This window comes from Stomoxys calcitrans, chromosome 4 (assembly GCF_963082655.1).
Source record: "Stomoxys calcitrans chromosome 4, idStoCalc2.1, whole genome shotgun sequence".
NCBI lineage: Eukaryota > Metazoa > Arthropoda > Insecta > Diptera > Muscidae > Stomoxys > Stomoxys calcitrans.
The window spans coordinates 150,787,829-150,802,381 of NC_081555.1; the positions used below are offsets into that span (position 1 = coordinate 150,787,829).

At 38.9% G+C, this 14,553-nt stretch overlaps 1 protein-coding gene across 14 annotated transcripts in view; it reads left to right on the forward strand.

Moving 5' to 3' along the window:
- Window positions 1–14,553, forward strand: part of LOC106083856 (proton channel OtopLc) — a 195,136-nt gene that overhangs the window by 99,000 nt on the left and 81,583 nt on the right. For 13 of the 14 annotated variants that reach the window (XM_013247119.2, XM_013247126.2, XM_013247118.2 and 10 more), the window contains one exon: window positions 865–998. In XM_013247119.2, the coding sequence (XP_013102573.2) occupies window positions 865–998 (134 nt within the window). Of the gene's footprint in view, window positions 1–864; window positions 999–6,896; window positions 6,963–14,553 lie in introns of all 14 variants that reach the window. The other variant, XM_013247124.2, reaches the window with a different exon arrangement.

Here is a 14,553-nt window from a genome sequence, read left to right on the forward strand (position 1 = left end):
CTGCTATTTATTGCCGAGGCCGATTGGAGAACCGCAAAACAACGCCATTAAGTATTTAAGTTTTACACGGCTGAGTACGTCACAAATGTTATAAGTTTTAAGCCCATCTTTATTCTAAGATGCATAGGTATTCAAATATCTGATGTGTTGGTCAATGTAGCAAAAAAATAAAAAAAGCAAGTCAATACTAGTATTTTATGGTCAGTAATATTAGAAATTCATTCAGGTATTTATCCTGGAATTCTCCCAAATATTCTCATATTGCCTTCAGACTTGTATTAGAAATTGTACATAAATTTTTTTATACTTTTATATTTTACACTTAGTATTGTACTTGTCTATTCAATTCCAACTTCCCATTGAATGCATATCCAATCTTGTTGTTAACTTAACCAAATAAGTAAAAAGAAATATTCTGAATGTTGTTGAGTGATTTGTGAAATAAATCAAAATTTTTCATATAAATATAAAATGATTTATCTTAAATCGACTATTTGTCTATTTTGTTTAATTTCTTTTTCTCGAATGCATGCCACGTCCAACACGCGTTGCATTGCATCCTTCCTCATCTCAAAACATTGCATTGACCTCGTCGTTTAATCTAAACAAATATCGATGCCCATTTACCCATTTGGAACTCATTGACGGTATGGGGCATTGGATGGGGACATAAATCATCAAACTATCACATGCACATATGCATCCGAACGTTTTGTTTCAAAAACCGACTACACAATGGAAAATAAAATGAAATTCTTTATAAATATTTACATTTCTTGGTGCATCTCCACAACAACAAATGATACTTTCCACTTTACCTCACTTCAAAAATTATGAATGGAATCATTATCGTAAACACTACAGCTGAATGGCGATGGATATCACACAAGTCCAGCCCATCAACGTACGCCCCTGGTGCCTAGAGATTTGGGCGAAGATTTCAACTTGGATTTCGATGATGATTTCCCCATAGAAGTAAGAAGGCCTAAAAATGCTAAGTAAGTATTGATGAAAAGTTTCTAGATATTATTTCCGATTAAATTCCTTAGCTACATTCTTTTTGAAATCTTTTTGAAACAATCCTTACCTAACCCTATGTAACTTTTATGCTAAAATGTAATCGTAAAATTTAATTTTCCCAATTTGCTTTTATCTTTTTTCTGCTTGTTCGAAAACAAAAACAAAAAACAGAATAAATTTTTTATGCTAATTAAAGAAAAGATTTGAAAATATTATTTTTATAGTTAAAAAAAAATTAAAATTATTTTGAAAATGAAATTTTGTTTGTTATTATTATGTATTTGTATTAATATATGAAAAAGGTGAACACACAGAGATTCCTAAATTTTACATAACTTAAAATTTTTTAAAATAAATACATTTTTATACCCACTACCGAAGGATGGGGGTGTATTCATTTTGTCATTCCGTCACCCTATAAATTTTATATATTCTCGATCGTCGTAAAAATGTAAGATGATCTCTCCATGTCCGTCCGTCTGTCTGTTGAAATCAAGCTACACTCTTTAAAAAAGAAGATATTAAGCTGAACCTTTGCACAGATTTTTTTTTTGTCCATAGGCAGGTTAAGTTTGAAGATGGATCATATCGGACTATATCGTGATGGATGCCACCGTGGCGTAGATGTTATCATGTCCGCCTATGACGCCGAACTCTTTGGTTCAAATCCTGGCGTGAACATTAGAAAAAATCTTCAGCGGTGGTTTCTTACAAATGCTAGCTACATTCGTGAGATATCCTGCCATGTTAAACTTCTCTACCAAGTGGTGTCGCTATGCGGCACGCCGTGAAAAGGAGGCCCTTATCATTGAACTTAAAACTTTAAGTGGACTGCACTCATTGATATGAGAGAAGTATACCCTGTTCCTTAATGGAATGTTCATGGGAAATTTAGTTAATATCATGATATATCCGCCATATAGACCAATCTGCCGATATAAGGTCTTAGTCCCATTTAAGCCACATCATCCGATTTCGCTGAAATTTGGGACAGTGAGTTGTGTCAGACTTCTCGATATCCTTGTTGAATACGACTCAAATCGGTCTGGATTTAGATAAAGCTGCCATATAGACCGATCTCTTGACTTAAGGTTTTGAATCCATATAAGGCGCATTTATTGTGCGATTTCGGAATTTGGGACAGTGAGTTGTGTTATGCCCTTCGACATCCTTCTTCAATTTGGCCCAGATCGGTCTAGATTTGGTAATAGCCCCCATATGGACCGATACGCCGATTTAGGGTCTTAGGCCCATAAAAGCCACATTTATTATCCAATTTTGTTGAAATTTGCAATATTGAGTTGTGTTGGACTCTTCGACATTCTTTGTTAATATGGCCCGGATCGGTCCAGATTTGGTTATAGCTGTCATATAAACCGATCCTCCGATTTAGGGTCTTTGGCCCATACAAGCCACATTTGTTATCCGATTTTGCTGAAATTTGGAACATTGAGTTGTCTTAGGCCCTCCGACATCCTTCTTCAATTTGGCTCAGATAGGTTCAGATTTGGTTATAGCTGCCATATAGACCGTTCCTCCGATTTGGGGTCTTAGGCCCATAAAAGCCATATTTATTATCCAATTTTGCTGAAATTTGGGACATTGAGTTGTGTTGGACCTTTCGACATCCTTCATCAATTTGGCCTAGATCAATAAAGATTTCGATATAGCTGCCATATAGACCGATCCTCCGGTTTAAAGTCTTAGGGCCATAAAAGCCACATTTATTATCCGATTTTGCTGAAATATGGGACAGTGAGTTGTGTTATGCCCTTCGACAGCCTTCATCAATTTGGCCTAGATCAGTAAAGATTTCGATATAGCTGCCATATAGACCGATACGCCGATTTAGGGTCTTAGGCCCATAAAAGTCACATTTATTGTCCGATTTTGCTGAAATTTAGAACATTGAGTTGTGTTGGACCCTTCGACATGCTTCGTCAATTTGACCCAGATCAGTAAAGATTTCGATATAGCTGCCATATAGACCGAACCTCCGATTTGGGGTCTTAGGCCCATAAAAGCCACATTTATTATCCAATTCTGCTGAAATTTGGGACAGTGAGTTGCGTTATGCCCTTCGACATCCTTCTTCAATTTGGCCCAGATCGGTCTAGATTTGGTTATAGCCCCCATATGGACCGATACGCCGATTAAGGGTCTTAGGTCCATAAAAGCCACATTTATTATCCAATTTTGTAGAAATTTGCAATATTGAGTTGTGTTGGACTCTTCGACATTCTTTGTTAATATGGCCCGGATCGGTCCAGATTTGGTTATAGCTGTCATATAAACCGATCCTCCGATTTAGGGTCTTTGGCCCATAAAAGCCACATTTGTTATCCGATTTTTCTGAAATTTGGAACATTGAGTTGGCTTAGGCCCTCCGACATCCTTCTTCAATTTGGCTCAGATAGGTTCAGATTTGGTTATAGCTGCCATATAGACCGATCCTCCGATTTGGGGTCTTAGGCCCATAAAAGCCATATTTATTATCCAATTTTGCTGAAATTTGGGACATTGAGTTGTGTTGGACCTTTCGACATCCTTCGTCAATTTGGCCTAGATCAATAAAGTTTTCGATATAGCTGCCATATAGACCGATCCTCCGGTTTAGAGTCTTAGGCCCATAAAAGCCACATTTATTATCCGATTTTGCTGAAATTTGGGACAGTGAGTTGTCTTAGCCCCTTCGACATCTTTCTTCAATATAGACCGATCTCTCAATTTAAGGTTTTGGGCCCATAAAAGCCACATTTATTGTCCGTTGTGTTAGAGTCATCGACATTCTTCTTCATTTTGGCCCAGATTGGTTCAGGTTTGAATGTAGTTGCCATATAGACCGATCTCTCGATTTAAGGTCTTGGGCCTATAAAAGACGCATTTGTTGTCCGATTTCGACACCATTTTTTTTATAGCGCTTTTTACAGTTCACTTTTTACAGTTCGTATGAAAAGTCAAAGTCAGTACTAGGCATTATGACGAAAGGTGCTTCACATATGCACCTGAGGTGGTGGGTATTCAAAGTTTGGCCGGATGAACTTAACGTCTTTTTATACCCACCAACTTAGGCTAGGGGTATATTCATTTAGTCACTCCGTTTGCAACACATCGAAATATCAATTTCCGACCCTAGAAGGTATATATATTTCGGATCGTTGTAAAATTCTAAGACGATTTAAAAATGTCCGCGTGTCTGTCCGTACTTTTGTTGTAATCACTCTACAGCCTTCAAAAACTGAGTTGAGCTGAAATTTGGCACAGACACGACTTTTTGATGAGCGCTGGTTAAGTTCTTAAACAGACCAAATCGGACTATATTTGGATATAGCTGCTATATAGACCGATCTGCCAATAAAAGGTCTAATGCCCATAACTGCTTCACTCTACAGCCTTCAAAAACTGAGATATTGAGCTGAAATTTGACACAGACACGTCTTTTTGATGCGCTCTGGTTAAGTTCTTAAACGGATCAAATCGGACCATATTTGGATATAGCTGCTATATAGACCGATCTGCCAATAAAAGGTCTAATGCACACAACTACTTCATTTTTTTCCGATTTCGCTGAAATTTGAAACAGCGAGTATTTTTAAGGCTCCTGACATCTTACCCAAATATGGTTCAGATCGGACTATATTTAGATATAGCTGCTATATAGACCGATATAACGATAAAGGGTCTGAAGCCCATAACAGCTTTATATATTAGACCTCTCGACATCTGATCTAGATTTGGTTAAGATCGAACTATATTTGGATATAGCTGCCATATGGACCGATCTACGTATAAAAGGTCTGAAGCCAATAAAAAATTTAATTTTTATCCCATTTGGCTGAAATGTGAAACAGTGAGTAGTTTTAGGCCTTCCGACATCCGACCTTAATTTGATTCAGATCGGACTGTACTTAGATACAACTGCCATAAAGACCGATCTCCCGACAAAGGTACTGAAGCCCATAAAAGCTTTGTTTGTTAATAATTTTTTTCACCTAGTGTCTGGCGAGACGTCCACCTAGGAAAAGACCCGAAAACGGACATGTAGGAGGTCCGAGATAATATGGAATTCAAATTGAAGGGCTCTAAAAGCAGAGTACGAATCTGGCCATATTAGGAACCAAGTATCTAGAGGCAGGCAAAAATCCCCTAAATGGACATATAGGCCGACTGGCATGTATTCGAAGGTAATATAAAACCGAAAAGTATCAATGAGCCTATGTTTTGATGTGTAGCAAACGGAATGGCAAAATAACTTTAGTCCCATTCTATGATAGTGGGTAATAATGAAGAGGTAATCTTTCAACTGTAATTGTAACGGGCCCAACAACTTTTTTGTGGTTAAAGTATATTAAATTAAATTTTTTTATACCCACCACCATAGGATGGGGTTATACTAATCTAGTCATTCCGTTTGCAACACCTCAAAATATTGATCTAGGACCCCATGAAGTATGTATATTCTTGATCGACTCCACATTCTGAATCGAACTAGCCAGGTCTGTCTCTCTGGCCTTCTGTCGAAATCACGATAGCGCAGCCACTTGAAATTTTGCACAGATACTTAGTATTGATGTAGGTCATTGGGGATTGCAAATGGTTCAGATTTGGATATAGCTCCCATATGAACCGATCTTCCGATATGACTTCTTGAGCCCCTGGAAGCCGCAATTTTTGTCCGATTTGGCTGAAATTTTGCATGTTGAGTTCTGTTACGACTTTCAACAACTGTGCTAAGTTCGGTCCAAATCGGTCTATAATCTGATACAGCTCCCATATGAACCGATCTCCCGATATGACTTCTTGAGCCCCTGTAAGCCTCAATTTTAGTCCGATTTGGCTGAAATTTTGCATGTTGAGTTCTGTCATGACTTTCAATAACTGAGCCAAGTGCGGTGCAAATCGGTCACTAATCTGATATAGCTTCCATATAAACCGATCTCCCGATTTGACTTCTTGAGCCCTTGGAAGCCGCAATTTTTGTTCGATTTGGCGGAAATTTTGCACGTAGTATTCTGTTATGACTTTCAATAACTGTGCCTAGTGCAGTGCAAATCGGTCGGTAATCTGATATAGCTTCCATATAAACCGATCTCACGATTTGATTTATTGAGCCCCTGTAAGCCGCATTTTTTGTCTGATTTGGCTGAAATTTTGCATGTTGAGTTCTGTTATGACTTTCAACAACTGTGCCAAGTGCGGTACAAATCGGCCTTTAATCTGATATAGCTCCCATATAAACCGATCTCACGATTTGACTTCTTGAAATTTTTCATGCGGTATTCTGTTACGACTTCCAATAACTGTGCCAAATACGGTCAAAATCAGTTTTTAACTTGATATTGCTGTCTCTCAATCATCGGAGTTCGGTTCCTAGAAGCTTTAATTTTTACTGGTTTGGCAGAGGTTTGGTATGTAGAATAAAATTATGCCCTTAAACTAAATTTATTTTGTATAAATTTTTAGCAGAACCCATGGTGGTGGGTTCCCAAGATTCGGCCCCGCCGTTCTTAGCACGCTTTTACTTGTCTAATTGTTATATGATAACCTGTTGCCATTTCTATGTGTTCACTTTTTTCTTGGAAACTCTCCTAATTGTCTGAATTTTCCTACTAACCAGTAAATAGAAAACAAAGGCAAATTTTGCCAAAACTAAAAAATACTAAATTTTATAAAAAATTCTTTCCGTTTTAATATTTATTTGTTTAAATATTTGTTTGTTTTTTTCTTTCATAATTTTACAAAACAAAACACATACATCGTACATGTGTATGTGTCACACTATATTTTCAATCTATGTGTGTGTGTGTGTCTGTGCCATTTTAAAACAAATCAATCGCATAAACAAAACATAAAAACTGTCTAATTTGAAATTCAAGTAACAACCAAGAAAGAAAACCATCCAGCACGAATCTGGAACAAGTTTCGGCATCACCATCGAAAAGGTTGGCAAACATTTAGAAAACCTGAATCCCAACAAAAACAAAAAAATGTTGTGCTCCAAAAAATGTGTTTGTTTTGCCTCATTTATTTACTTTGTAAATTAATTTTTTTTCGTCTAAATAATAGAAGCAAAATAAAAAAAAAAAAGAATGTACAACTAATATAATGTTTTTTTAGATAGTTTACAAGCACCAATAACAATTCACCTAGAAGATTTTACTAATTTTTAGAAATTTTCCCATATACATATGTTGTGTTATGGTTTATAGTGTTTTGTGGTTAAAAAGCCTTTTGGGCCATAATGCTGTAGTGGCATCATATGTTTGGCCCATGTATAGTGAATGTTTGCTTTGGGTTTCTGAGAATGTTTTGTTATATTTTTAGCCACTCTATACATAGCCAATGTTTCTTCCTTTAGAGCACTTTTGTATAAAATGCAATATAGCACCACATAACTTTCTAAGAACTTCCTACTACTACCACAACACCAATAATACACTAACAACTAAAATAGAATTATCTGATATGAGACACAGGGATTTGTAAAACAGCTAAATTTAAGCAACGTTATAAAGTTCTGGAAATTATTAAATAGAATATATAGAATATGAAAACAAACTATATCATCGAGTAAGGATAAAATCGATCCATTCAATTATTTCATGGTTTTTGTATATATTTTTCATGTCTTTGGGTTAAATTCGGGATTGGATCACATATACTGCACTTCGGATTTTTATATAAATAGAAGCCCAAACTCAGAAAGGAAGGCTTCCATGAACGACTTTGACGCCCTTTCTGATTCCATTACAAATATTTTGGAGGATTTTCCGGGCAGTGAAATCGTTGATTTCAATGTCCATAACTCCTCCTGGCTTTCTCATTCGCGTCATACGACTCCTGAGGGCCAATACGTTGAGCTTTTCGCTGCGCACAATGGTTTGGCGCAACTAGTGAACGAACCGACACATATCGCATGTGTCCAAGGGCATCAAAATAATACTCTTGACCTTTTTTTAACTTCACACCCTGAAAAGTATGAAGTTAATACTCTTGCACCTCTTGGTAACTCCGATCACTGCATTGTTTCAGCATCTTGTTCGTATTCTGCTTCCTCCCCAGTCCCGAAGCGGGCAATATTATTATACGAAAAAGCAAGTTGGGCTGAGCTCAATGGATTCTTTCAGCATTTTAATTGGAAACTATGTTTTCCAGATGACGATATAAATGCTACTGCTGAAATGATTGAGAAGATAATTTTAAATGGAATGAAGATATTTAGTCCAGTTAAGACTATTACGGCTAAATCAGACGACAAAAGTTGGTTTAACCAGACATGTCAGATCGAAAGAGGTTGTATTCAGGAACTGGCGCTAGGACAAAAATGCCAATACAGAACTGCTTCGTAAACAGGCAAGATCTTCGTGTGCCAATGTGCTTAGGCGCGAAAAATTTCTTTACGAACAGCGTCTGCGTACTAAGGTTCTTGCTTCTACACGAGGAAGTAAGAGCTTTTGGTCGTTCGTGAAAAGAGTAAAGGGTAGTTCTTCATCTATTTCAACTCTTGTTAAGAACGATCAAACGTTCACTGACCCGGTTGATAAGGCTAACCTGTTGGCTGATATATTTGCAGGGAATTCTTTCCTGCCGGAGAGCAATCAACCACTCCCCTCAATTGAAAATATATCTGGCATCATACCCCAAATATTTTTTCGAACTCGTGGAGTTAAAAGGGTTCTTGAAAATAAATCCTCGGGCCCGGATGGCATATCAAAACTTGTCTTACGCAAGTGTTCTTCGACGCTAGCTCGTCCATTACGCAACCTTTTCAATCTTGCCTACCGAGCGGGAGTCTACCCGGCGCGTTGGAAGGTTGCGAACGTTTAGCCAATACCCAAGAAGGGTAAGCCAAGCAACCCTGCGAATTATCGGTCAATTGCGATATGCTCCGCTCTCTCCAAGGTCATGGAGAGCATGGTATCTTGTGAGGTATTTGGAGTCTAATGGCCTTCTTAGCGATTAACAGTATGGGTTCCGCAGAAATCGCTCTACCGGTGACCTCATGGCATTTCTGTCGGAACGTTGGAGTCGCTCAATCCACCAGTTTGATGAGAGTAAGGTTGTGGCTCTGGATATCTCCAAGGAATTTGATAGGGTCTGGAACGGTGCACAACTATCAAAGCTTGTCACATTTGTTGTCGGTAATGGCTTCGTTCGATTTATTTCGAGCTTTCTCAGAGATCGCACTATTCGAGTTGTTATAGATGGGTTCTCATCCAATGAGCGCAAATTGACCGCAGGTGTACCCCAGGGCTCTGTTCCTTCTCTTTTTCTAATTTTCATCAACGATCTGTCTGACATCGAATCCGATCTACTCATTTGCGGATGACACTAATCTCTGTCATTCGTACTCATTCGAACATAGGCCAAGTCTTCGAGAGATTGAGGACAAGAGGCGGGTTATGGACGATACACTCTGCCAGGATTTGCTGACCATTTCTGAGTGGGGTCAAATGAATCGAATAGATTTAAATGCACGGAAGACTCAGTTCTGCTTGTTGTCGCACAAACGATGGCTGACCCATTACGATCATCTTTGTCCATCAACGGTGTAACGGTGTAGATGTTGAGCAATCAGAAGCTCTTGATGTCCATTGGGCTAAACATGTATTCGAAGTGTCGAAAGAAGCATTCAAGTGTTTAGGGTTCCTTAAACGGTGTAAGAATTACTTCACTCCGTCTGATCTTCTTAATATCTACACCACTTTCATAAGGCCGAAAACGGAGTACAACTCACATGTATTGGTTGGAGCTTCAAAATCATCCCTAGAGCTACTGGACCGTGTACAGAGGAGAGCGATGGCGTTGATTGGGGACAGTGGGGTATCCAACTCTATTGCCTCCATTCATCATCGTCGCAATGTGAGTTGTTTGGTGCTGTTCTATCGGTACTTTCATGGTGGGTGTTCGTCTGATATTCGTCTTCTTATTCCTGATGTAATGATGTATGTCAGGGATACTAGACATTCCACGAACTCACACCCGTTTGTAATTGATTGGTCAGCAGACGGCATTGGCCGTTCGAATGTGGTATCGACTTCCGGCTAATGTTTTTCCAACCCACTTTGACATCTAAAGATTTAAGACAAATGTCAATAAGCATTACATCCCCCCGCCAATTCCTAATTTCCTCTCTCCAACGCAATGCACTGCATTCATAGGGGACATCCCCTGCGTGTTGGCTGACAGAAAAAAAATCTATTGTCATGGGAACTATTTGCAGAATCGAGTTTTTAAAAAATGTTTTGCAAAATTTTAATTTTGAAAATCTGTATCATGAAGTTATGAATTTTATACCCTACATCACCACTGTGGAACAGGATATTATAACTTTGTGCATTTGCTTGCAACGCTTAGAAGGAGAAAAGCTTGATAAGCATACCATTGATAACTAGATATGGGTTTCTACCGATTAAATACCCAAAGCTTGGATATTTATTGGGTAAATAACCAATAAATAACTTTTTTCGGTTCTGGTACCCCTCCTAACCTTTTCGTTGAATATCGTCAAGTTTCGACCATATTTGGATATAGCTGCCATATAGACCGATCTCCCGATATAGAATATTGAGCCTATAAAGGGAGCATTTTTCATCCGATTTGGATGAAATTTGAAACAGCGTTTAATTGAATATCAAAACTCACTGTTTCAAATTTCATCAAAATCGAATGAAAAATGCTCATTTTATGACATCAATACTCCATATCGAGAGATCGGTCTATATGACAGCTTTATCCAAATATGGTCCGATCTGGACCACATTTGAAAGAAATGGATAGGAGTCTACCCGAACACACTGTGCCAAATTTCATCGAATTTGGGTAAAAAATGAATCTTTTATGGCCTTAATACCACATATCGGGAGAACGGGTCCCATCTGAATTACACTTCACAGAAACGGGTAGGGGTCTACCAGAACTCTTACTTTACTTTACTTTAATTAGCTATGACTGAATATTTCTTCCACTAGCCGAACGTAGAATAGCGTTCCAACCGTCTCGATTTACTGCGCTCATTCTAAAATCTCTGACACCAAGTTTCGAGGTGTCTCCCAAAACTTGATCTTTCCATCGGGCTTTTGGTCTTCCCGGTTTGCGTGTACCACCGTGTTTGCCTTCAAAAGACTTTTGCTGGAGCTTCTTCATCCATTCTGATAACATGACCTAGCCAACGCAGCCGTTGTATTTTGATGCGTGTAACTATGCTATCGTCGTCATACAGCTCGTCGCCTATATTCTCCGTTAACGCAAACTGTTCCATATATATTACGAAGAATCTTTCTCTCAAATACTCCAAGCACTGCCTCATCTGCTTTCACAAGTACCCATGCTTCAGAACCATATAACAGCACGAGTAGTATCAGTGTCTTGTAAAGTGTAGTCTTCGTCTGTCGAGAGGTGGCCTTGTTTCTAAACTGCTTACTTAGTCCAAAGTAGCATCTGTTTGCTAGTATTATTCTTCGCTTCATCTCGAAATTGGTGTCATTCGTTTCGGTTACGGCGGTGCCGAGGCAGATAAAGTTACTAACTGTCTCAAAGTTGTGGTTCCCAACTTTCTCCATTTTCGTTATCTGTTCGGTTGTGCAAGGCTATTTGGGAGTTGAAACCATCCATTTCGTCTTATCTCCATTTACTGCCAGACCCATTTTCACTGACTCTCTCTTCTCGCCTTCTTTCAAAGGCTGCAGTTACTTCTTCCGTTGACCGACCTATGATATCGATGTCGTCGGCACAGCCGAGTAGCATGTGTTCAATTGTGATTCGTGTGCCATATCTATTCACTTCTACATCTCGTATAATCTTCTCCAGCAGGATATTGAAGAGATCACACGATGGGCTGTCTCCTTGTCTGAAACCTCGTTTGGTATTAAATGGTTCGGAGAGATTCTTTCCTATTCTTACTGAGGAACGCGTATCAGCAAGTGTCATCCTGCAGAGTCATATTGATTTTGCAGGGATACCAAACTCAGACATTGCTTGAAATACCTTTGAACGTAAAGGAGTATCGAAGACGACTTTGAAGTCAACAAAGATATGAAAGGTGTTAATTTGTCCTTCTCGGATCTTTTACAGGATTTGGTGCAGTGTGAATATCTGGTCTAGGGTGGATTTACCAGGTCTAAAGCCGCATAGGGCCCAATTATCTCATTGACTTTAGGTTTTAATCTTTCACACAGTACGCTCGAGAGTATCTTGTATGCGATGGGGAGGAGACTTATTCCTCTGTAGTTGGCACATCTCCTTTCTTGTGTACGGGATATAGTATGCTGAGGTTCCAATCATCGGGTATGCGTTTTTCTAGTTAGATTGCGCAGATAAGCTGATGCATACGCCTTATCAGCGTGTCGCCTCCGGTCTTAAATAGCTTAGCGCGTAACCCGTCGGCTCCTGCTGCCTTATTGTTCTTTTGTCGGGTCACCGCTATTGGACCTCATTCTGAACATTCTATACCACCATCAGGGATTGGTTCTGCGGTATCCTCTTCGCCGCCAACCTCGGATACTAGCAGTTGGGTAAAATGTTCTTTCCATATCCTCAACGTGTTATCGGTGTCAGTTACCAGATTTCCTTCTTTGTCTCTGCAGGAGGATGTGCCTGCACCAAAGCCATAGGTTTGATGTTTAATTCTTTGATAGAATTTCCGGACTTCATTCTGACTCCTGTACATCTCAATTCGCTAACACTCACGTCTTTCCGTTTCCTTTTTCTTTCTGCGGAATACACATTTCTCCTCTCTCCTTTTCTCCCCATGCCTCTCCTTCATCTGGCGCGTTGCTACTGATTGCTGGGTTGCTCTATATGCCGCATTCTTGGCTTCAGTAGCATTTCGACACTCTTGGTCGTACCATGGGTTTCTTGGAGGAGGCTTCCGTTACCCAAGTACGGATTTAGCGGCATTTTCCATGGAGTGGGCAATAGTTTGCCACTGCACCATTATATCATCGGAACAAGGAGTGCTTTCATCAAGCAGTTGGGTCAGTCGAGTGAAGTATGCCGCAGCCATTTGTTGTGTTTGCAGCTTTTCAATGTTCAGCTTCCGTGCAGTGTCAGATCGTACTTTCCTCCCCCTGTTCAAACGGGTGCGAACCTTTGCTGCAACAAGGTAATGATCCGAATATATATTCGCTCCACGGATCGATCGTACATCTAACACGCTGGATGAATGCCTTCCATCTATCACAACGTGATCAATTTGGTTCCTCGTATTTTGATCGGGTGACAGCCATGTGGCTTTGTGAATATTTTTATGTTAAAATCTGGTGCTGCTAAGTATCATGTTTTTTGCCGCGGCGAAATCTATAAGCCTCAACCCATTACTGGACGTTATCTCGTGGAGGCTAAACTTTCCGACTGTTGGACCAAAAATGTCTTCCTTTCCTATCTTCTCATTAAAATCTTCCAGAACGATTTTAATTTCATGGGCGGGGCAGGGGTCATATTCTCTCTCTAGGCGCTCGTAGAAAATATCCTTGGTCTGATCGTCTTTGTCTTCCATCGGGGCATGGGCACAAAGAATGCTGATGTTGAAGAATTTTTCTTTTATGCGAATTTTGGCTAGCCTCTCATCCACCGCAGTAAAGCAGGAGACTTGGTGTTTCAGTCTCCGACTAACCACAAATCCACAACCAAATTCCTGCCTAGTGTTATGGCAGCTATAGTATAGTTCGTTACCGTTTGGTGTTGTAGTGACGCCATTCTACCAAAACTCACTGTGCCAAATTTTATAGAAATCGGATGAAAAATTACCAATTTATTGCCTCAAGACTTTACTGGAGATAGGTCTATACAGCGGCTATATATAACTAAAATCCGATTTTATGAGATCAGAAGATCAGGTTTATATACAAAGAATACGGAAATACGGAAAATATTTTTATGTCCAAGATATCGGCAAAATTATAAATTCCCAGATTTTGGGTATACTCAGGTATTTACCCAATTTACCGGGTAAATGCCTTTTGGGTATTTTATTTTAGGGCTATTGTAGCACAATTTTGGTCCGATCTCTACAAAATTTAGCATGACCCGTTTTTTTCCGTTTCGTTTTAATCTCCAATAATTGTGCAAAATTTCAGAAAAATCTGTTATATATAGCTTCCATATATATCGTGCAACCAATGTGGCCTTTTTAGGCTGTTGAAACCACAGTTTTGGTCTTAATTTTATAAAATTTAGCGTGAGATGTTTTATTGGACGTTCTAGTATGTGCGCTAAATTTCAACAAAGTCAACCTAGATTTAGATATAGCTCCCATATATATCTCTCATCCGATATGGACTTTTAAGGCTGTAGTAGCCACAATTTATCGTAAGAAAATCTTACAAGGTTCTATTCAATATATCAAAAGATATGCAAAATTAAAGTCTGAATAGAATTTCATGTATTATAAGTAGTATGTATGAGTCCTTTAAGAAATTAAACACATTTAAGGTTAAATTCTTACATTTTTATATTACATTTACACATGTGCCCCCACCAAAGTCCCCAATAAGTCATCGTTTAAGTAGTTCAACAATTCCAGCAAACAAAAAC